Source organism: Rhinopithecus roxellana, chromosome 2, assembly GCF_007565055.1.
Source record: "Rhinopithecus roxellana isolate Shanxi Qingling chromosome 2, ASM756505v1, whole genome shotgun sequence".
Lineage (NCBI taxonomy): Eukaryota > Metazoa > Chordata > Mammalia > Primates > Cercopithecidae > Rhinopithecus > Rhinopithecus roxellana.
The window spans coordinates 191,427,380-191,452,124 of record NC_044550.1 but is presented as its reverse complement, the minus strand read 5'-3'; the positions used below and the strand labels follow the sequence as shown (position 1 = coordinate 191,452,124).

General features: G+C 39.2%; 1 protein-coding gene and 1 long non-coding RNA gene across 4 annotated transcripts; both read right to left on the bottom strand.

Annotated features, from left to right (window-relative positions):
* Nucleotides 1–3,886: 3,886 nt before the first annotated feature.
* On the bottom strand, nt 3,887–7,111 carry LOC115892355. The gene is made up of 2 exons (XR_004052247.1): nt 6,968–7,111; nt 3,887–6,448 (listed from the first exon to the last, which is right to left on the bottom strand). It is a non-coding gene; the product is annotated as an uncharacterized LOC115892355 (long non-coding RNA).
* A 1,149-nt stretch (nt 7,112–8,260) lies between these two features.
* Nucleotides 8,261–24,640, bottom strand: BBS12 (Bardet-Biedl syndrome 12). 3 transcript variants are annotated; one of them, XM_010362512.2, is made up of 2 exons: nt 24,419–24,640; nt 8,261–11,332 (listed from the first exon to the last, which is right to left on the bottom strand). In XM_010362512.2, exon 2 carries the CDS (start codon nt 11,320–11,322, stop codon nt 9,190–9,192), a length of 2,133 nt encoding a protein of 710 aa, XP_010360814.2. In that variant the 5' UTR covers nt 11,323–11,332; nt 24,419–24,640; the 3' UTR covers nt 8,261–9,189. The 3 variants fall into 3 exon arrangements, with proteins under 3 accessions (XP_010360814.2, XP_030781253.1, XP_030781249.1); XM_030925393.1 differs by having other exon boundaries at nt 8,261–10,836; nt 24,419–24,585; XM_030925389.1 differs by lacking the exon at nt 24,419–24,640 and adding an exon at nt 23,122–23,168.
* Nucleotides 24,641–24,745: the final 105 nt, after the last annotated feature.

Sequence of the window (24,745 nt, the reverse complement as noted above, 5' to 3'; positions counted from 1 at the left end):
TTATTATTGAATGGTCACCTTGTTGTGTAACCAAAGAGTATGCCTTACTCATTCTTTCTATTTTTTTGGACCCATTAACCAGCGTCACCTCCCTGCTACCTCCTAGCCTCTGGTAACAATTCTTCTACTCTCTATGTCCATGAGTTCAATTTTTAAAATTTGTAGATCTCACAAATAAGTGACAACATGTGATGTTTATCCTTCTGTGCCTGGCTTATTTCAGTGAATATAATGATCTTCGGTTGCATCCATATTGTTGCGGATGACAGGGTCTCATTCTTTTTTATGACCAAATAGTACTCCATTGTGCATATGTACCATTTTTTCTTTCTTTCTTTCTTTCTTTTTTTTTTTTTTGAGACAGAGTCTCGCTCTGTTGCCCAGGATGGAGTGCAGCCGCGTGATCTCGGCTCACTGCAAGCTCTGCCTCCCAGATTCATGCCATTCTCCTGCCTCAGCCTCCCGAGTAGCTGGGACTACAGATGCCAGCCACCACACCTGGCTCATGTTTGTATTTTTAGCTGAGACGGGGCTTCACCATGTTAGCCAGGATGGTCTTGATCTCCTGACCTTGTGATCCGTCCATGGTGACCTCCCAAAGTGCTGGGATTACAGGCGTGAGCCACCACACCAGGCCACCATTTTTTCTTTATCCATTCATCTGCTGATGGACATTTAGGTTCCAAATCTTAGCTATTGTGAACAGTGCTGCAACAAACATGGGGGTGTAGATATCCTTTTGATATACTGATGTGTTTTCTTTTGGGTATATACCCAGCAGTGGGATTGCTGGATCATATGATAGCTCTATTTTTATTTTTTTTTGAGGAACCTCCAAACTGTTTTCCATAGTGGTTGTAATAATTCACATTCTCACTGTGTGTACATTGTTGGTGAGAATGTAAATTATTACAACCACAGTGTTCCCTTTTCTCCACATCCTCACCAGCATTCCTTACTGTCTGTGTTTTGAAAATAAGCCAAAGAAAGGAAATAATCAATGCTTTGATATGCATTTCTCTGATGATCAGTGATGTCGAGCACCTTTTCATTTGCCTGTTTTCCTTTTGTATGTCTTCTTTTGAAAAACGTTTATTCAAATCTTTTGCCCATCTTTTGATCAGATTATTACATTTTTTTTTCCTGTACAGTTTTTTGAGCTCTTTATATATTCTGGTTATTAATCCCTTGTCAGATGGGTAGTTCGCAAATATTTTCTCCCATTCTGTGGGTTGTCTCTTCACTTTGTTGACTGTTTTCTTTGCTGTGCAAAAGCTTTTTAACTTGATGTGATCTCATTTGTCCATTTTTACTTTGGTTGCTTGTGCTTGTGGGGTACTACTCCAGAAATCTTTGCTGAGTCCAATGTCCTGGAAAGTTTCCCCAATGTTAGTTCTTTTAGTAGTTTCAGTTTGAGGTCTTAGATTTAAGTCTTTAATCCATTTTGATTTGATTTTTGTACACAGCAAGAAATAGGGGTCTTTCATTCTTCTGCATATGGATATCTAGCTTTCCTAGCACTATTTATTAAAGAGACTGTCTTTTCTGAAGAGTATGTTCTTGGCAACTTTGTTGAAAATGAGTTCACTGTAAGTGTGTGGATTTGTTTCTGGTTCCCTATTCTGTTCCATTGGTCTATGTGTCTGTTTTTATGCCAGTAACATTCTGTTTTGGTTATTATAGCTCTGTAGGATAATTTGAAGTCAGGTAAATGTGATTCCTCCAATTTTGTTTTGCTTTTTTTTTTTTTTTTTTTTTTTTTGCTTAGGACAGCTTTGCCTATTTTGGGTCTTTTGTGATGCCATATACATGTTAGGATTTTTTTTTCTATTTCTGTGAGGAATTTCATTGGTATTTTAATAGTGATTGCATTGAATCTGTAGATTGCTTTGGGTAGTATGGTGTATGAACATTTTAACAATATTGATTCTTTCAAACCATGAACATGGAATGTTTTTCCATTTTTTGGTGTCCTCTTCAATTTCATTAATCGGTTTTACAGTTTTCATTATAGAGATCTTTGGTTGATTCCTAGATATTTAATTTTATTTGTGGCTTTATAAATGAGATTACTTTTCAATTTCTTTTTTGGAATGCCCACTGTTGGCATATAGAAATGCTACTGGTTTTTGTATGCTGATTTTGTATCCTGCAACTTTATTGAATTTATTTATCAGTTCTAACAGTTTTTTGGTGGAGTCTTTAGATTTTTCCAAATATAAGATCATATCATCTGCAAACAAGGATAATTTGACTTATTTCATTCCAATTTGGATGCCCTTCATATCTTTCGCTTTTCTGATTGCTTTAGCAATCAGACTTCCAGTATGTTCCAGTATGTTGAATAACAATGGTAAAAGTGGGCATCTTTGTGTCAATCTTTTTTCTTGTACCAAGTTCATTTGACATTAAATGGTTTTTCTTTTTTTCCCCATGTTCAAATTACAAGGATTTTTGTATATTCCATCGAAAAGAAGACTCCTGTGAAGGAGGTGGAGATGGACCAGGGTCAGTTTTTCAGCTTCATGGTTCCAGGGCTCTCTCATATTATAAATAAAGGACTGAAAATACAGCCTTTCTATGTAGTCTAGCTCTGCTTGTCAAAGTCAAGTCTGGTTAGTAAGATCTTCTATCTCTAGTTCTGTGTTTTCTAGAGGTCAATGAACCTTGTCTTCAAGATTACATTTATTTTCAGTGACTTTATTCCCTGGATTATTCCACTGGGTCTACCACCAACTCCAGTCTAATACAAAATGATGTTTTACCATTCCCAATCTAAATCATCCTTCTCCCTATTATAAATGATCCTGCTCCACTCCATTTTACTACTTTCCAGCACTTTTCCCCTCAAGCATGTGGATCAGTCCTCCTGGAAGGACACATGTGCTGAATATTTCTGGTATTCTTCAGAGTTTAAATCACCACAGGACATTCAATTCTCCTGCATCCACACATGCACATGTAGATGGGCTTTTGGTTTATTTTTGGTGGTGGTTGTTTTGATTCATCCAGAATGTGTGGCCCATGAGTTAGTTCTCAAAACTGCTTACCCATATTTCCATTCAGGTAGTCTTCTCTTTTTGGAAGCACTTATTAGTAATTTTGAAACTGTAGCTCATAATAGCATGTTGGTAACCCCTTCACTCTTGCTGCTTCCCACACTCCTTTCTGCTGATTCTGTATCTCTCCTGTTACTGGGTAGAGAGGCACATCTGCCCATATTCTGGGAATGGTAGGAATTCTACTTTTTAAATTTCTTAAAGATTATTTTTGAAGAGCTAGTTAATACCTGGTCCAAGAGGAGTTATTTATCTTTGAGAAGACAGGCTTCTCTTGGGTGAAAAAATTTAGATGTAGGATATCAGCAAGCGTTTTTGTAGTCATATTAAAAAGGCAGTTCAGTCTCACAAAGAGGTCAACACTGCTCTGGTCTTGTGGGAAATGTGTAACTGTTTATAGATAAGGTTTCCTCGAAAACCCACTTACATGAACCAAATTTATTCCAGGGACTGCCCTCAGTTTGCAAGGAAAGAATAGTTCCTGGAATAATTAAAACTTGAAGGTATTTCTTGTTATTATAAGAATTTTTAAAATGGCAGATAAACTCCATGATAGTATAAAGTTTTTTAGGATGTAGAAACAAAACAAATTAATAAAATCTCTATTAGGGTAAGACTTCTAATTTCAAAGGAAAATATTAATGCATGAATTTAATAAATATTTAGCACTACTAATATATGCAAGTACCAACTTCATAAAAATTCCATTATATAAACTGAATTGAACATCTATGTCAATTAATATTAGTAACACTCATAATATGTATAATATTTTAACAAAAATAAGTTTTAATGCTATACAGAGGGAAAATAAAAGTACCAGTATCTACCTAGGTAAAATCATACATTTTATTTTTAAAAACAGTTTAACATTCAACATTGCTATTATTCCAACGTAGAACAAAGGCTATATATATATCTGAGATGATTGCCTGTGCAAGGTTTTCATGTGGTCACATTTAAGACAACCACTAAAGCAGAAAAATTCATTATTTGGCACAATACAAAATGATATTATTTTACCATTCCCAAGCATGAAGATAATCAAGGTACATTTCTAACACATTTAAATTAGCCCTATAAATAAACCAGACATTCTCTTTTCTTCTTGTTTTGTTGTTACCTTACAGAAAAAAAAGTTTCATATCATAATTAATGCTTAGGGACACAGACTTCAGAGCCAATAAAATTTTGGTTCAAATCCCAGTGCTACCTCCTACTAGCTGTGAGATATTGGGCCAGTTTCTTAACCATACTAAGGCTATTTCCTCATCTATAAAACAGAGAAAATGGATGTTGCAAAGATTGAGAGAATATATGTATTATGGGTTTGTGTCCCCCTAAATTAATATATTAAAGCCCTAACTCCCAGTATCTCAGAATGTGACTATATTTGGAGATAGGGCCCTTAAAGAGGTAATTAAAATGAGGCCACTGGGGTGGGCCCTAATCCAGTCTGACTGGGGTCCTTATAAGAGGAAATTTGGACACAAAAATAGACACCAGGGATGTGCACACACAGAGGGAAGACTGAAGACACAAGAAAGTGACCATCTACAAGGCAAGGAGTGAGGCCTCAGAAGAAATAAATCCTGTCCACACCTTAATCCCAGTCTTCTATTCATCATAACTTTGAAAAAATAAATTTCTGTACCCAGTCTGTGGTACTTCATTAAAGCAGTCCTAGCTAATTAATACAGCATGTAAAGGATTTAAAACAGTTTCTGGAAAATGGCAGGTAATCAGTAACTCTTACTACTATTTTAACTATTTTCCCAGGGCTCCTCTAATATTCAATTCCAAAAATTACACATGTAATTTAATCTTTAAATATTCAATTTATGGCTAAGTAGCAAAAGACAAAGAATTTGTTGGGAGAGGCAGCCCACTATGGGCTCTGAGCATCCCTGCACAGTCTTGCCAGGTATTGCCCTTTCTTTTTCTAGGCCATTTCTAAGGGTTGTGTTTGCAGGGAGAAATCTTACGGAATGATGTAATATCTTCCTCCTGACAAAAAATAGGCTTGCTTGTGCTTACTATAACAGTGGTGACTCATCCAAGCTTGGTGGTCCTCTCCTGTACCACAACCCAGTATGTGTGTAGACATTCATTATGGGCTCTTTGTTTCATACAGTGAGATCTGGGAAGCACATGGGACCAACACAAATCAACATGAAGCTCTGGATACTATAAAGTCCTTTGTCTCTGACCCATGAGTCTCATGTCTTCTGCCAGCATTCCATGAAGTTTTAACAGGCTAATTTGTTAGCATGTGTCTTAGTTCATTTTGCACTGCTATAAAAGAATACTACAGACTGGGTATTTTATAGAAAACAGAAATTTATCTCCCACTGTTCTGGAGCCTGGGAAGTCTAAGATCAAGGGTTTTGATGAGGGTCCAGTCTTTGCTTCCAAGATGGTGCCTTGGACGTTTCATTCTCTGGAGAGGGAGAACACTGTGTCTTCACATGGCAGAAGTCAGAAAGACAAAAACGGACAAACACGGAATCCCTCCATGGCAGAAGAGGGTGAACCCACTTCTGGAAGCTCTTTTTATAGCAGCATTAATCTATTCATAAGGGTGGAAAGGCTTACAGAACACCTCCCATTAAGCCCCACTTCTCAATCCTGTTGCATTGGGAATTAAAAAATTCCCCACACACAAATTTTGGGGGAACACATTCAGACCAAAACATCTTGTAAGTAGGGTAAAATCTCAGACATTGCACAATTCTTGACAATTTTGGCTAACAAAGCCATGGCTTTCTGATGTTAAAATAACTCTAATATCCTGAGTTCTTACATAAACAAACTGAACCCCAAATCAGGGTGAAAGGCCCTAGCCTAGGAAAATGAAACTTCAGCATAATCTATCAGAAATTGACAACTAAGCTCTAACTAGGGACTTTAGAAATTGACAGTAAACCTCTAACTAGGGAATTTAAAGCTACTGCTCCACCTTAACCTGTCAAATATTTTGTCTTGCTTCCATGAACACATTATAAAAGTTTTCCCCTTGCATCCCTTCATTGGAGCCCAAACTGCCTGCAGTCTGGGGTTGTTCCATTCACAAATCACTACCTGCTCAAATAAACTCTAAAAGTTAGTGTACCTAAGTTTTAATACTGGAAAACAGGAAGGCCTCAATGTCTAGATTAGGAGATATGAGAAGACTCTCTGGGATTCAGTAGTGAATGCTTTCATCCAAGAGTGGGAAAAGAAGAGGGGAGTAGGCTTCCCTCTTACCTGTTAATGAATGTGTAGAGGCTAAACAGTGAGAGGAAGGATTAAAACAAGCCACCCAAATGGTGTCTTGGTTGTTGTTCACACACTTCAGGGTGGGAGGCAGAAGACACTGACATGACAATGAAGCAGCATTCTCCAGGGCCCTAGAAAACAGGAAATTTGGCTGTGGCTGATAAGTCAAGGAGTCCACAAAGCTGAAACAAATGGTATCAGCAGTAAGAAAATAAAACTTTGACTAGATTAAAAATACAAGTTTGTTGAGGCTGAGTTGGGCAATCAATCAAAACTGAAAGTACAGGCCTGTGTTGCTTAACCAAGGGGATACATTCTGAGAAATGCATCATGAGGTGATTTCACTGTTGTGTAAACATCAGAGAGTGTACTTACACAAACCAAGATGGTACAGCTTACTACATACCTAGGCTATATGGTATAGCCTATTGATCCTAGGCTACAAACCTGCACAGCATGTTACTGTACAGAATAACAGAGGCAACTGTAACACAATGGTAAGTATTTGTGTGTCTAAACATATCTAAACACAGAAAAGGTACAGTAAAAATATGGTATTACAATCTTTTGGGACCACCATATATATGTGGTCCACAGTTGACCAAAATGTCATTATACAACATAGGTTTCAGCTGCATGGGTTCACTTACACATTAATTTTTTTCTGCTTCTGCCACCCGAGACAGCAAGAACAGCTCCTCTTCCTTCTCCTCTTCAGCCTACTCAACATGATGATGATGATGAGGATGACCTTTATGATGATCCACTTCCATTTAATGAATAGTGTTATTTTCTCTTCCTTGTGATTTTGATTTTTTTTTCTTTTTTTCTAACTTACTTTATTGTAAAAATAAAGTATGTAATACATACACAAAATATGTGTTATTGGTAAGGCTTATGGTCAACAGTTAAGCTATTAGTAAAGTTTTGGGGGAGTCAAAAGTTATATGCAGGCTGGGCGTGGTGGCACACACCTGTAATCCCAGCACTTTGGGAAGCCAAGGCAGGCGGATTGCCTGAGCTCAGTTTGAGACTACCCTGGGCAACATGGTGAAACCCCGTCTCTACTAAAATACAAAAAATTAGCCGGGTGTGGCGGCAGGTGCCCGTAGTCCCAGCTACTTGGGAGGCTGAGGCAGGAGAACTGCTTGAACCCAGAAGGCAAGGTTACAGTGAGGCAAGATCACGCCACTGCACTCCAGCCTGGGTGACAGAGGGAGGCTCTGTCTCCAAAAAAACCAAAAATGCTATACGCAGATTTTTGATTGTGCAGGGGGTTGTCATCCCTGTCCCCTGCATTGTTCAAAGGTCAACCGCAGATGATGTTCTAGTGGTTGAAATCAGAAGCCACTTCCAACAGCTTTGACTGTGGTGTTTTCATACCTTTACCAGTAGGAATGGCTGGTAAACCCAGACAAAATTTAGGGCCCCGTTTGACCAGTCATTTTTGAGACTGGAGAGATTTATAGCACTCAATCCCTTTGGCAATAAAACAAATAAATGCAGTCTCTTTGGCCTTACCAGCAAAAAAGGAGGTTCAACACCTTACTAAGACTCTATCAGTATAGGAGACAGTATATGATGCCATCAATGGCAGCTCCCAGATGTGAACATGTAGAAACACAGGGACCAGCACAATCTTGTTTCATTCTGACTGATCTTACACTTCTCTAAATTTGTCTGAGTGGCCTTGGATTATATCATGTATAGCAACTGAGTCTGCAACTACTCGGTAGCACTACTTATGTGACTGAAATCCATATATGATGACTTAAATCAGGTTTGACAATAATTCTGAACTACAGTAACCTAGACCCTTTGGGGTTATGTACTTGTATGTGGGGAAAATAAGCCATAGAAGGGCTCTCTATAGGGAACAGGGTCTGTTTTTTGACCCAGCTATTGCACCCATGATTATTGGCAATAATACCATGTATCAGCAGGTCAGTCAAAGCTCCCTTTATTGGGTCATAATGTATAATAAATTGGTCCTTCACTACCTTAGGCTGCCTAATAAAAAGATCTATTGATCCTCCCTTGGAACTTACAGTTGACTGAGTCAAGACCTTGGGGAACAGGACTGAGGTTAATACTGCAGGTTGGCTTCATCCTGCTGTTGTATCTGATAACAGCCTTCATTAATTGCCATATGAGACCAAATGAACAAATTTGGTAATGAATAAACAACCCGTCAGGTTAATCAGAGTAGCTGATGGGAGTGGCATACTCGTGTGAAAATTCAAGTTTGGCCGAGAACATGTCAGGCTGAGGAGCAGATTGTTGGAAGAGACTATCCACTATGGGCTCTGAGTGACCCTCCATACTTACTGGGTATGCCAAGAATGCAAGGACTTTATCTTTACCTAGTCCATGTCCCAGGCTTGTGTTTACACTAAGCAATCTCGAAGTATGGGGTAATAACTCCCTTTGGACAAAGACCAGGATGTTTTTTGCTTACTATAAAAGCAGTTAATATCCCAAGCTCAGTCTTTCTGTCTTACAATATAACCCACTGTGTGCAGGCTTTCATCATGGGCCCTTTGTGTTCCTCCTGTGGGAACTAGAAAAATAAGGAATTGAATAAAACCAACATGAAGCTCTGGCTACAGCTTTTGCTGTGAATAATAAAAGTCCTTTGTTTCTGACCCAGGTGTCTTGTGCTTTCTGTAGTATCCCATGAAACAATAACAGACTAACTTGTTAGCTTATAAATAGGGTAAAATCTCAGACCATGCACAGTTATTGACAGACATCAACTATTTTCTTCTTGGCAATAGCTGGCATTTTAGGCACCGTGACTTGGCTAGCAATACATTTATTATTAGCATGACATATTAAGAAAAATTATTTTCCAAAGACTTAGCCAATAACACTACAAAAACAAAAAGCCCGTTAATTCCTGTGAATTTATCTGTGTGTGTCCATGTCCAGTAATTATTTCACTGTCTGTCTGAAGTACTAACAATACTAAATCCAGTGCTCGGCGCCACGCCTCAATCTTTGGTGTAACAACATCATAAACTCTTGGAATCTGCTCCAATTTATTTGAAATGTCTGAATTAAAAATTCTACTGTTTAGTTTACTATATTCATTCAAGATGTAAGATGAAGGAGAGCCAGAGTCTGTGGCATTTTGCAGATGATGCTGAATGTATGTGCTGGCTTCAAATTCTGATGAGTAATGGGCAGTATTATATAGGAGAGTTGAAAGGTATTTCTGCCATCCATTTGCCAGGAATTTAAGCACAGTTGGTCTGTATATTGCCAGAGATGAAGCCAGCCAAGAGGAAGTATTATGGAGCCACCCTGAGCAGGCATGGTTTTCTTTTTTCAGAGATTGCTCCGCAAGAATTTGAAGACAGCTAAGACACAAAAATTCAACTGCACCACCTCCAAGGAAGACCTTTTCCTCTTTTAGAGCATAATACAAACGATAGGCACATGTCCAGAACCTATCTTCTTTGGTTTGCATCTGTGCAGTAACTGGGTTAGTGAGCACGGCTGTAACCAAATTAATTCCTTCTGTTTTTAATAAGATTGCGATTCTGTTGTTCCCATCTACAACATCCAAGGGACTGCTTCTCCAGAAGGTCACACAGATCCCATTGCCCACACAATCTTCATTCACTTGTGTAATGTAGGCCACCTGTACTGCTCCTGCAGCTTCTGCAAAAGCCTGCATCACACTGCCATTCACTGAGCCAATTACCAACTGCTTACTGTTTATACATTTTTCAATTAAGCGTTCGGACACATTTCCTTGTACCAGGACAAGGTTCACATTGAACTGGATTAATACCTGTAATACGTGATTTGCCCACAGTTCTTCTGAGCTGTCTTCTTGAAGTTCCATGCTAGTTAATGCTGTTTTAATATTTACAGACTTATTAAATCCCAGGTGGCGATAATTCTCTGTGAGGTCACCCTCAATGAGAACTATTCGGAGAGGCTGATTCTGCAATTCCTTGATCACAGGAGTATTAGATACTGACACAACAGTGACATATCCTGGACAAACACAAGAAGAAGTTTCAGGTAAGCCTGGTAGACAGCAAGTACAAATTCTCGAAATGTCAAACATAAATGGTTTTATACAGTTGCCTTGTTGCACACAAGCATTTTGATATTGCAACTGTACTGCTTCTTCTACTAACTTCATGCTGCTGTGATCTCCGTGACTCAAGCCTACTGCCAACTCTACCAAATCGTTACATCTGTAAGTTTTGAGAGTAGCTGTAACATGTTCTTGAAATCCATCTGGTTTGCTTACCCGTTCAGTATTATCTGTCCTATTAAAATGCCTACTGTGGATTAGTATCGACTTTCTGCAGCAGGTATCGGCAAGCAGGCTGTTTTTCAGAGTTCGTGATGTGTTCTTATCTGCTTCAACCTTAGCCTGAGGTTTAAAGAATTCAGATGATTTAAGAGGTCTCCCAGAAAGATTGGAAATGGTCAATGTTTGAGAGGCAACATCTTTGAGACCATGCTCTTCCTCTATCAAATCAGTATCTGAAGGGACCTGTAGAAAAGGACACAAACTTACACTAAATGTTTCAAGTTGAGGAAATGTTTTTCTGCTGTCCATACAGTCAAATATATTGTGAACAGGTACTTGAAGAGAAACTACTTCTTCACTACAAAAGTTTAAGCCTTCTGACATTACTGACACTATTACAGAAATGGGGACACCAAGATGAAGACATTCTTCAACTGCACTGCTCCAAGCACCAACAAGAAACAAAAGAGTACTGGTTCCAGTTCTATATGTGTTATTTTGTGCTTGAACTGCTTCATTGAGAAGCTGTCCCACTGCACTGCTTAAATCCAAACTTTCAAGAAGCCTTACTGTTGAACTGATTAATATACTTTCATGACATTCTTCATCTATAATAAATTTGGATGATTTTAGTGGGCCTAGGAAAGTTCTTCCTGTTTCCGCGAATGATGAAAGTTGTTGAAGTCCCATGTGTCTTCTTTTGTTTATGATTCTGCAAGCCATCACCATGTATCATGATCTGCAAAGAAAATAAAAACTTGGAACTTTATTCAGTATAATTCATAGTCATAAATGCTATATAGATGAAAGTTGTTGAAGTCCCATGTGTCTTCTTTTGTTTGACTCTGCAAGCCATCACCATGTATCATGATCTGCAAAGAAAACAAAAACTTGGAACTTCATTCAGTATAATTCAGTTATAAATGCTATATGGAAATAAAAATAAGATGTGCTTCCTGCTTTTGAGGTATATATAATTTCCATTAAAAAAGGGTCAGTGCAATGATATAGTATTATTATTCTATTAATGATAAAGGTATGGGGGAATGGAAGAGAAGCGTTCCATCCAACAGAGGAAATGAAGCATGAGGGCCATAGGCAATGTTTCCAGAAGAAAGCAATTCTTGGAATGAGTCTTGAAAAATAACTGGAAAGAGTTACAAGTTGAAGGAGGCAGTAGTAAATGCACATATATGTGAAAAAACATAGTGTATTAGGGGAAATAGAAGTAGCCTGGTTTTATGAGAATATAAAAAATGTAGTGGAGTGGCTGGGCACGGTGGCTCATGCCTGTAATCCCAGCACTTTGGGAGGCTGAGGCAGGTGGATCACGAGGTCAGAGGTTCCAGACTAGCCTGGCCAATATGGTGAAACCTTGTCTCTACTAAAAATACAAAAATTAGCCGGGGCCAGGCGCGGTGGCTCAAGCCTGTAATCCCAGCACTTTGGGAGGCCGAGACGGGCAGATCATGAGGTCAGGAGATCGAGACCATCCTGGCTAACATGGTGAAACCCCGTCTCTACTAAAAATACAAAAAGTAGCCAGGCGAGGTGGCGGGCACCTGTAGTCCCAGCTACTCGGGAGGCTGAGGCAGGAGAATGGCGTAAACCCGGGAGGCGGAGCTGGCAGTTAGCTGAGATCCGGCCACTGCACTCCAGCCCGGGCGACAGAGCGAGACTCCGTCTCAAAAAAAAAAAAATTAGCCGGGCGTAGTGGCACGGGCCTGTTGTCCCAGCTACTTGCAGGGCTTAGGCAGAAAAATCACTTGAACCCAGGAGGTGGAGGTTGCAATGAGCCGAGATGGTGCCATTGCACTCCAGCCTGGGCAGCAGAGTGAGACTCGGTCTCAGAAAAGAAACAAAACAAAACAAAACAAAACAAAAACATGTAGTGGAGAACAGTAGGAGATGAAGCTCTAGAAGAGGAAAGGAGTTGGTTTATGAAGGGCATTATGTGCCAGAGCAAGCAGCTTAAACTTGATCCTGTAATGGGAACCATTAAAATGTTTTTAATAAAAAAGATCATGAAACAACTTGATGTAGTGTTTGAAAACATGTACTCTAAACCTAGAAGTCTGGGTGTAAACTTAATCTTACTGCTTACCAGCTATATAGCCTTCAGCAAGTTATGTACTTTATCCCTTAGTTTCCATATCTAAAAAATAGGGATAATAATAGAAGCTATTTCATAGAGTCATTATGAGGAGTGAATATAGTACTTAGAACAATATCTGGCACCGTGTTTTATGAGTTCTTGTTTTAATAACAATAATAATTGTAATGTTTTGGATATATTACCACTGATAACACTGTAGAGGACTGACTAGACAAGTACCAGACTGGAGGTAAAGAGGCCAATTAAGAATCTTCCATAGTTATCTAGGTGAGAAATGCAGAAGAGGGATGGAGGGAAGGGGATGGATTTGGTTACTGAATAGATTATAAAGAAAAAAAAATACTACTTAAAGGGAGGTTCAAGAGCAATTGTACTTCGTCTACATATTTCAGAATTCACATACAAAGTGAACAGAAAGTTACAAGAAAGACTTTAGCCCAATAAAAAGAATTCTCAACAAGGTACTCCTTAATTGAAAAGCTATTAATAAAGTAACTTGCCTTGTGAGGTGTGAGCTCCCTGTTACTTAAAAGTGCCAGAGTTAAGGAGCTAAGATTATAGATGATAATCTATAGTAAAATTTTCTTTTCTAACTCTAAAACTTGATGATTCTTGGGGTAATATGTATACTTTAAATGTCAAATATTAAAGAGCAAACAACTCTTAGATTTTTGCTTTTCCTCTAGTACTGGCCACATCACTGGTAATTTGTTTCTATAATACTTAAATTAATCCTTGAAGCTGAAGAGTAGCATAGTTCAAGATCTATCTTAAGGTCAACAGCAGGCCATAACACGATACAGGTTGAGCATCACAAATCTGAAAATCCCAAATCCAAAATGCTCCAAAATCTGAAACTTTTTGAGCACTGACATGACACCCAAAGGAAATGTTCATCGGGGTATTTCAGATTTCAGATTTTTGAATTTGGAATATTCAACTGGTGTGATGGTTAACATTAAGTATCAACTGCAGACTGAAGGATGCAAAGTATTATTTCTGGGTGTGTCTGTGAGGGTGTTGCCAGAGGAGATTAACATTGAGTCAGTGGACCGGGAGAGGAAGACCCACACTCAGTATGGGTGGGCACCATCCAATCTGCTATCAGCATGGCTAGAAAATGCAGGTGGAAGAAGGTGGAATACGCTGGCTTACTGAGTCTTCCAGTCTTCATCTTTCTCCCGTGCTGGATGCTTCCTGCCCTTGAACATCAGAGTCCAGGTTACACCAGGTTACTCCTGGTCTTACACCAGTGGTTTGCCAGAAGGCCTTCAGCCACACATTGAAGGCTGCACTGTCAGCTGCCCTACTTTTGAGGCTTTGGGACTCAGATTGAGCCACTACTGGCTTTCTTGCTCCTCAGGTTGCAGACGGCCTATCACAGGACTTCACCTTGTGATTATGTGAGTTAATTCTCCTTAATAAACTTCCTTTCATATACACATATATCCTATTAGTTCTATCCCTCTAGAGAACTCTAATACAACTGGTAAATACATAATGCAAATATTCCAAAATCTGAAAAAATAAAAAAACTGAAACACTTCTGGTTCCACACATTTCAGTTAAGGGATATGCAACCTGTATTCCTCAAGAGTAGCTTCTAATAGGCTTTTAAGGACTAAGGAAGAAAACTAGTACTGCCTAGGACAACGAATAATGAATTGTGTGAACTAAGTTTCAAATCTTCTTTTGTGAAATTTTCAATTCTGTAGAATAAAAATTCATAATATACTCAGGCATATCTCTACACAGCATCAAAATGGAGCATCAGGCCAGGCACAGTGGCTCACACCTGTAATCCCAGCACTTTGGGAGACCAAGGCGGGCAGATCACTTGAGGTCAGGAGTTCAAGACCAGCCTTGCCAACATGGCGAAACCCCATCTCTACTAAAAATATAAAAATTAGCTGGGTGTGGTGGTACATGCCTGTAAGCCCAGCTACTCAGGAGGCTGAGACATGAGAATCACTTGAACCTGGGAGGCGGAGGTTGCAGTGAGTTGAGTGAGGTTGCCCACTACACTCCAGTCTGGGTGATAGAGCAAGACTCCATCTCCAAAACAAAACAAAACAGAAAACAAAATGCAGCATCAAAATATACTTTAGGACTCTAACTTCAACAATCCTGAGACCCATTATGTCTTCCAGCTAACTGATCTTATCATGTTTGGTTGCCCTTCCTTCACCTCCAACCCCCAAATTATCAATTCCCTATTTACCTGGTTTAAATTCCATTTGTTAATTATTACAATCACTCCACTGCACATATAACATGCCCTCAAATTCCTTGCTCCTCTTTCTTTTCATCTAACTCACCTTGCAAAGCTACTAATCTTGATGAAATTCAACCTCGTCTACTCCATGCTTGCCCTGGTGCAGATGAAAATAAACAGAAAAACACAACTATGCTCATTAGTGGCATTTTAAATTCATGGACCTCAAACCTCAAGTGCCCCTTAATACTGCCTAGCAACCTATTTCCCTAGTCCATGTATCTTTAATTTTTTTTATAAGATTGCTTTCTGTGTTCTATTTAAGAAAGTTTTACCTACTCCTAAGCAGAATATTTATTCTTCTATCTTTCTTCTAAAAGTTTTGTGGTTGTAGTCTTTAACTGAAGTGAAACTCATTTAACATAAAGGTAACCATTTTAAACTGTACAATTCAGTGGCATCTAGTACACTCACAATGTTACACAACTACTACCTGTATTTACCTCCAAAACATTTTGATCTCCCAAAAAGAAAACTCTATTAGCCATTAAGCAGTCACTCCCTGTTTCCTTCTCCCCCAGATACTGACAACCACCAATCTTCTGTCTCTACGGATTTACCTGTTCTGGATATTTATAGAAATGGAATCATATAATATGTGACCTTTGTGTTTTTCATTCAGCATGTTTTTGAGGTTCATACACGTTGCAGTATTAGTACTTCATTCATTTTTATGGCTGTAGTTATGTATCACATTTTGCTTATCTGTTCACCCATTGATGGACATTTGAATTGTTTCCACTTTTCAGCTATTGTGAAGAGTGCTTCTATGAACAAGTGTATATAAGTATGTGCTTGAGTGCTCATTTCCAATTCTTTTGGTTATATACCTAGGAGTGGAATTGCTGGGTCATGTGGTAATTCTTTAACTTTTTTTTTAAAGAAATATTTCATTTTATTTTACTCTTTCAGCCATGAGTATTCCAAGGAAATGCAAGCTCATGAAATTTAGAAATAATACCAAATGTGAATAAGACCAGCTTTAGAGGTTGCACGGCATCAGCTGAGTATGATTGTCTGGAATCATTTTTGGCCTTCTCAGTTTCCCAAGACAGGTGTACCACTTGGTCATGTAACAATTTCTGTGGTAACTTTCCAGGTAGAAGACAGCTGTCATAGAATGGTGATGCCCAAACCACTGAAATGTTTATAGTACACAAAGCAAAACATTACCAGGTGATAAAGACTGTTTATTATGAGACTAAATGGTAAACCAGAGTATATCCCATTATATATTATAGCACTAAACATTCCTAGTCATTCCTTCATTTCATTCATTCATTCATGCATTCAGTGAGTACTTCTTAAGCACCTACAGCGTACCAGAAGGCACTGTGTTAATTGCCGGGATTACAAAGACAAAGATTATACACACTCTGCCCTCAAGGAGTTCCCAATCTAATTGTGCAGACAGATATGGAAATGAAGCATAAAAATTCATCGTAAGGAGTGCTGAAAACAAAAGTCTGTTCAAAGCAAGACACAATCATGGAATTATTCCACCACAGGTTCAATGGGAAAAGTATGTGGCATTTCTCTTCCTCTTCAGAATAATGAATGCTTGACATAGCTTTTGTCACTCTTTTAGTTCCAGTGTTACAAGGGAGAGCCCCAGTATTACAAATGAGTCACAGCGAACCTAGAAATGATTAGCATTCTTTTTATTTCAATTTTTTAGACAGGGTCTTGCTCTGTCACCTAGACTGGAGTGCAGTGGCATGGCTCACTGCAGCCTCGACCTCCTGGGCTTGGGTGATTCTCCCAACTCAGCCTCCCAAGTAACTGGGACTACAAGCACATGCCACTGCACCCAGCTAATTTTTGTATTTTTTTTTTTTTTTTTGTAGAGATGGGATTTTGCCATGCTGCCCAGTCTGGTCTCGAAGTCCCAGGCTCAAGTGATCCTCCTGCCTAGGCCTCCCAAAGTGCCAGGATTACAAGTGTGAGCCACCACACCCAGCCAGCATTCTTAATGTTTACTTACAAAGGTATTTCTCTGTCAAAGTCTTCATTCACTTAAAGAAAACCATTTAGGATGCATCTTAAAGAAAGCATGCTCACATTTGACTTTTATTGCCAGATTTCTCTACTTGGCCTTATAAGGCCCAAATGGTAGGGGCAGGTCAGGAGCGGGGACATGGGGCGTATTCTAATAATATATGCTAAACACGTAGGGGAGACAGCTTGTCACTGAAGATGTGTCTGACTGCCACTGAGCTTCGCCCCTATACTCACCCAACAAATAATGAGGAGCTACCCCTAACTCCCCACATCCCCATGTCCTCCAAAGCTGTCTACTTGGGCTGCTCTGTCCTTGGCATGTGCCCTTGAGGGCTGATCCCACTTGGCCACACAAAGGTTTATGCTCTAGGGTCTTTGAAAAAGAGATTCCTGCTCTTCAACTTTCAAGCCTAAGCCTTAACATTTCAAGGGCTGCTTCTTCCTTTGAAATAACTTGCTTTCACTGGTCATTCATGATTTGGGTGAAAAGGCGGAGCCTCTCATTCTTGGTTGCTTAATGCAAAAGGCCTGACTCATATTTCCTATAGTGTTGTGGGACATCCAGCCACAGGCATGAAAAGGAGGAGCAAATATCTTTAACTTTTGAATGAACTGTCGGTTTTCCATAATAGCTGAACATTCCCACCGGCAATGTATGAGGGTTTTGATTTCTCCACATCCTCACCGCATACCTTCCTAGGGCTGCTATACCAAATTACCACAAACAACTGGGTAGCTTAAAACAATACATATTTATTCTTTTCACAGTTCTGGAGTCTACAAGCCCAAAATCAAAATGTTGGTGGGGCCATACTCCTGAAGGATCAAGGGAAGAATCCTTCCTTGCTTCCTCCAGGTTCTAGTTGCTCCTGGTGGTCCTTGGCTTCTGACTGCATAACTCTAACCTCTGCCTCTGTTTCATACGGACTTCTTATAACCCAGTGATACCAGTCATTGGATTTAGGGCCCACCTTAATCTAGTATGACCTCACTTTACCTAATTACATCTAAAAAGAACCTATTTCCAAATAAGATCACATTCTGAGATGCTAGAAGGACATGAATTGGGGGTAGTGTGGGGGGAAATAATCAGTCCAGTATACTCAACAACACTTGTCATTTTTGCTTTTGTAATATTTCGTAATATTATAGATATCCTAGTGAATGTGAAGTGGTATCTCATTGTGCTTTTGACTTGCATTTCCCTCATATTGAGCATCTTTTCATGTGAATTGGTCATTTGTGTATCTTTTTTGGAGAAATGTCTATTCAAATCTTTTGACCATTTAAAAATAGAGCAGTTAGTCTTTTGTTGGTAAGTTGTAAGAGTTACTTATACATTCTGGACACTAGATCCTTATCAAACTATGATTTGCAAATATTTTCTCTCATTCTGTAAGTTAGTTTTCACTTTTTGGATTACGTATTTTGATGACCAAAAGTTTTTAGTTAGAAATTAGTAATCTAGACCAGGCACAGTGGCTCACGCCTGTAATCCCAGCACTTTGGGAGGCCGAGGCGGCAGATCACAAGATCAGGAGATTGAGACCATCCTGGCTAACACAGTGAAACCCTGTCTCTACTAAAAATACAAAAAAATTAGCCAGGTGTGGTGGCAGGCGCCTGTAGTCCCAGCTACTCAGGAGCCTGAGGCAGGAGAATGGCATGAACCTGGGAGGTGGAACTTGCAGTGAGCCGAGATCGCACACTCCAGCCTGGGTGACAGAGGAAGACTCTGTCTCAAAAAAAAAAAAAAAAAAGAAAAGAAAAAGAAATTAGAAATCTAATTTACCTATTTTTGTTGTTGTTGTTTGATGAAATCTAATTTACCTATTTTTTTGTTTGCTCATATTCTTTGTGTCATATCTAACAATCCATTGCCAAATCCAAGGTTATGAAGATTTATCTCAATGTTTTCTTCAATGAGTTTTATAGTTTCATCTCTTATATTTAGTTTTTTGACCCATTTTGAGTTAATTTACATATAAAGTATATGGTAGGAGTCCAACTTTATTCTTTTGCATGTGGATATCCAATTGTCCAGTACCATTTGCTGAAGAGACAATTCTTTTCCCCATGGAGTGGTCTTAGCATCTTTGTCAAAAATCAATTGGCCGTAGATGTCTATGGATTTCTGGACTCTCAATTCAATTCCACTGTTCAATACATTCATCCTTATGCCAGTACCACACGTTTTAATTACTATAGCTTTGTAGTAAGTTTTGAAATCAGGAAGCATGAGATGCCAAATTTGTTATTCCCTTTGTTTCAGCTTTTATATTTATGTTAATAAGTCATCTTAAACTAACTTTTGTAAATGGTGTGAGGTAGGGGTTCTTCTTTCTCATGGATATCCAGTTGCTCCAAAATAATTTGCTGAAAGGATGAGCTTGAAAAGTTTGACTTTTGGGTTTTGTTTTTCATTTCAAACATGTTATGAAAGCTTACTAAGTATGAGGCATTTTACAAGTATTATGTAATGTAGTATTCACAACATGAGGGAGGTACTATAATCTATTTTAGTGATGTGGAAAATGAAGCAGAATAGTTACATAACATATACAAAATTTCACAGCTAATTTGTAAAAGGCTGTGGACTAAAACCCAGGTTTGTCTAATGTCAAAGCCTATGCTATTAACTACTATATAATTCTGCCTTTTAGCTGCCCCTCACCCAGCATGATAGTAATTCACCCTCTCTTCTTTAGAATCTTTTACTGAGTTTCCCTCTTCCAAACCTTTCTGCCTTCTTGCAAGCCTTATTCATACTCTTAACTTGTACATGTATCAGAGTCTCTGCTTATGATTTCCTTTCTATACTATGCTTAATTCACAAGATATTACTATGAGTAGAAAAGTCAGAGAGAACTTAGAGCAAATGGAAAAAGTCATGGGCTATTTCAAATTTAATCTGTATTTAATTTATGTGAAAAAGTTTCCTAGATACAAAAGGCATGAAATTATTATTATTATTATTATTTTTTTTGAGGTGGAGTCTTGCTCTGTCGCCCAGGCTGGAGTGCAGTGGCCGGATCTCAGCTCACTGCAAGCTCCGCCTCCCGGGTTTACGCCATTCTCCTGCCTCAGCCTCCCGAGCAGCTGGGACTACAGGCGCCTGCCACCTCGCCCGGCTAGTTTTTTGTATTTTTTAGTAGAAACGGGGTTTTACCGTGTTAGCCAGGATGGTCTTGATCTCCTGACCTCGTGATCTGCCCGTCTTGGCCTCCCAAAGTGCTGGGATTACAGGCTTGAGCCACCGCGCCCGGCCGGCATGAAATTATTTAAACGAAACTAATGTATAAGCAAAAAGTCACATAAACCTGATATCCAAATCAATATTTAAGACAAATCTGCCTTGGCATTTGAAAAAGCTATTCCAAGTTTTAGTAATTTTTTAAAAAAGTCTTAGTATTCCCAACTTCAGAAGAGCTCCTAAATTATTATTTTGAATAGGTTACAGTTGGCTATAATTAACATAAAATAAAAACTCAAAACAAAAATGCCCCATCCTCTAAGAGATTGGGTATAAAAAGGCAAAAACAGCAAAGGGGATAACAAAGTGGATAATTTCAAAGACAATAAGTACTACTGGCAACTCTTCTTGGCATTGCACAGACACAATCTGATTCTTGTCCTGCTATGCATGTCCTGTTACGCACCAATGTTTTCCACAAACAGTTCTCTGTTTTCACTACTTGCCAGCTTAATGTTTCTTTGACTTTCTAAGTGTGTAATGGAAGAGCAGAGTCATGTAATGGAAGAGCAGAGTCAGACAACGTAACTGGAATTTTGACATCAGAAGAAGTTTTCTTTTCCAAAGATTATGTCCAGTTTGTCTAAGGTACTCAGTTTAGAGTAATAAGACATGCAATGCTTTCAGGAGCTGCATTTTGAAAAATAACAATATTTCCTTGATGGGCATGACTAGCCTTTTCTTCATCTAAATCAACTGTTTGCTCATCTCCAGTCTATTCCCAATACAGAAGTCTAACCATGTCACTCTACTGTTTAAAAACCTCTAACTCAGAAAATAAAGCTTTATGCCTTTGACACAGGAGTTCCTTTTAGAAATGAACTCGTATCCTTTCACTCCTAGGCTCAAAATCTTGCAAGGCCTACCTGTTTCACTTGGAGTCAAAGTCAAAGTCCTTACAATGCCCTAATTTTCTGCAGTCGTTTCTTCCTTCTGACTTTATCACTTACTATTTTATCCCTTGGCCACTTTGTTCTGGCCTCCTTTTTGTAATGCTTTGCATGTTCCCTATCTCAATGTTTCTGTTTTAGTTTTTCCCTCTTTCTGGAATGCTCTTCCCTAAGAAATCTATTGTCACATCACCTTCAAATATTTTCTCAAATTTTTTGCTTTTCAATGAGGCCTACCCTGAGCACCCTACAGAATGCCACAAATCCTCTTTTCCCTCTGTACTCTGGATTTCTTCCATCTGTTCTACTTTCTTTTTTCCATAACACTTATTCCCTTATAAAATAGGATATCATTTACTTATTTTTTTTTTTACAGACTATATCTCTCTCTTGGAATGTAATTTCCAGGAAGGCAATTTTAGTCAATGATGTTTATCCTGAGTACCTATAATATTGCCTGACACACAGCAAGTACTCTATAAATATTTGGTAAGTGAATGAATTTTTTTCACCATATTTGTTCCCCCAAATTTAAGAACAAAACTGAAGCAAGAGAAAACAGATGGCACTTTTAGTATTTCTCCAACATGAATATAAGTTTTAACCATCCTTGGAGTTGACCTGATTCCTATTTGGCACCGCCTTAGTTGAGGCCCTTTAATTGCTTCCAATGAGAGTTCCTCCTTCATATGGTGGTCAGAATTAGCACTGAAAAAGCACAAACCTAAACAGATTACTCCACTGGCAAAAAACATCTATTTATCTTAAAAAAGAAAGTCTTTACTCCTTGGCTTGATACATGTGCCTTAAAATCTAACCTCAACCTAATTTATGACTCCTCTCCCACCTTTCCTTATAAACCTCATGATCTTGTCACACTAGAACATATCATTTATTTTCACTAAGCGATACTGATTTGAATATTCTATATTTTCTTCATCTCCATGAATGCTATAGATCTTTCATGACCCAAGGCAAATGACTCATTTCCTATCAGCATTCTCTAATGCCCTGGGGTAGAGTTGTCCCTCCTTTCTGTGCTCCCAAGGAACTTTCTATATCCATCTACTAAAGCAGATTAAAAATACCCTGTATTAAAAACATTGTATTATGTTTGTGTCTAGCTCCCCCACTAATCTGTAGATTCCTTAGTTATTCACCTTTTATATTCTACTTTTATTTCTTTTGAACTCACCCAGTAGTTGGCATAGTGCATGACATATAGAAAGCATTAAATACATTTGGAAGATTTAAGATTGCCTATGTGTTTAATGTTTTCCTGGATAACGATAACGTTCTAAAGTGCAGTTAGATTCGTTAATAGCTATTTTTCGAAACTAATTACATCCTACTCAAGATCTGGTAATTGGAATCTGAGCCTACAATTAAAAAAAAATTTTAACTAGCAGTAAATATTCCAAATATAAAAGCCTAAATCATAGCGTGATATAAAAATAGGTTAATATACTACTCAGCCTTTTAATTGTCATTAGATCAAACATGATCCAAGAGATCCTAGAAATTAGGATTGGGTTGAGTATATACTTGGTCACTATTCATTTCTGGGTCTAAGAAATCCCTTTGATAGTAGTATTAAAAATGAAATATATGGTCGGGAGCAATGGCTCACGCCTATAATCCCAGCACTTTGGGAGGCCGAGGCGAGCGGATCATGAGGTCAGGAGATTGAGACCATCCTGGCTAACACGGTGAAACTCCGTCTCTACTAAAAATACAAAAAATTAGCCGGGCGTCGTGGCGGGTGCCTGTAGTCCCAGCTTTTCGGGAGGATGAGGCAGGAGAATGGCAAGGACCCGGGAGGTGGAGCTTGCGGTGAGCCGGGATCTTGCCACTGCACTCCAGCCTGGGCAACAGAGCAAGACTCTGTCTCAAAAAAAAAAAAAAGTATATGACCTTGAAACTGATCAAGAGCAACTTTCCAAGTGAGATAAATGATGTGAAAAATCATATATTAAAGTGACATTTTACTTACCTCAAAAATTATCTTGAATTTGCGCCATTTTAATTTTCACTGGGTAATTTCATATGGAAAAATCACCTGCAATATGAGGATAACCTTACCTATTTTCCAGAAACCTAATGAGATTTTTATCAATGATTACAATACTTGCGTATCTGTCTGGAATATAATATGAACAAGACAGGCTGATGGTTTTGGAAAATGTACCATGTTTCTACTTACTAAAGCATGAAAAGTGATTTGACAGAGTGCTTTAAGAATGCACTTTGCACTTATTTTCCTCTCCTACCTTCAGGAAGGTAAGTGAGACCAAAAAAAAAAAAAAAAAAAAAAAAAAAGACTAACGTTACAATTCTTCCTGATTCCATTTTTGAAGAATCCAGTATAAGTTTTAGAAAATATTTACTCTAGAGAAGGCATTGTAGGAGGCATAAAAGGGGCCCGCATTTGTGAGCAATTAAAGGTTATAAGTTTTAAGATTCTCTCATTTCTTCATTCCCACCAGGAAGTCAGTGGTCCACCCTACCTCTCTTTCTCCCCTGTCCTTTAAGCTGATTCCTGGCCAAATTCAGAATGGACAGAAGCAGTAAATCCGGCCCTCTGGACAAGAGATTGAGTTGGTTTACAAAAGTTTCACGAGTGTCTAAGTCTAGGCCGTTACTGAATCAACTGGATAATCAGACTACCCGTGACTGACTCTGAAGTGCAGATCAAGCTGACATTGTTGACAACTGGCCAGATCTTAGGACTGGGCCAAGGAAATGGCTGGGGGCGTGTGTGTGTCTGTGTGTGTGTGTGTGTGTGTGTGTGTGTGTTGGAGTTGGGGGCGGGGTCCCATAGTAATTATGGGTGGGGCCAAAGTCCTACCTTGTAAACAAATGCTACACGAAACATATGTAAAAACGTTTATCTATGTATGTAGTGAAGCTTTAAACACATCCCAAGACCCATGCTTATCCCCATATCCACGTCCCTCCAACGACACTGTTGCCCTTTGCCACTTCTATACAGAAATTTTGGTGTCTACCATGCCAGAATCCCTGCCCAAAACAGGGAGGAGGTAAATGGCTGAAGGCCAAGCTCCAGGCACTGTGGAAAATGAGGAAAGTCTAGCGGCAAAAAGAAAGGGCAGTCCCCTCTTCCTCTAGTACTCCTAGCCACATGCTGAACCAATTCACCCCAGGCCCTCCAGGCCCTAGATTCTCATCCTTTCCCTGGCCCTAAGAGGACAGAAAAATCAAACACAACGGCTCCCACGTCTTCAGGAAAGGCTTAGCTCAGCAGTCAGCGGAAGCACCTCACTACTAACCTCGCTCCTCTCTCCTCTCCTGCCGGAGGCTGGAGTTCCTGGCTTCCCACCGGCCAGACGCGATTGTAGCTGGGACAGCAATACCAAAAGCGCCAGGGCTAGGGCGCCCCCTTCCCCCCGTCCGCAGTTTGCGCATGTGCGAAGAGGGGCTTCTGGTGGAGCAGGGGGTTAGTTGCTAAGAAACACAGTTGGAGAGAAAAGTTCCGCTTAACGCCGGGCTGCGAAAGGCGGGAACGTCACTCTATTGGTAGAGGGTAGAGAGAAAGGGCTGGTTTAAAGGCCTTCTTTTCTGTCCATTGGATGAACTGGATATCAATCATTCAGGCT

What these genes read in the sequence shown, in the direction of transcription:
- BBS12 (XM_010362512.2), bottom strand. Translation starts at nt 11,322, where the DNA reads ATGGTGATGGCTTGCAGAATCATAAACAAAAGAAGACACATGGGACTT.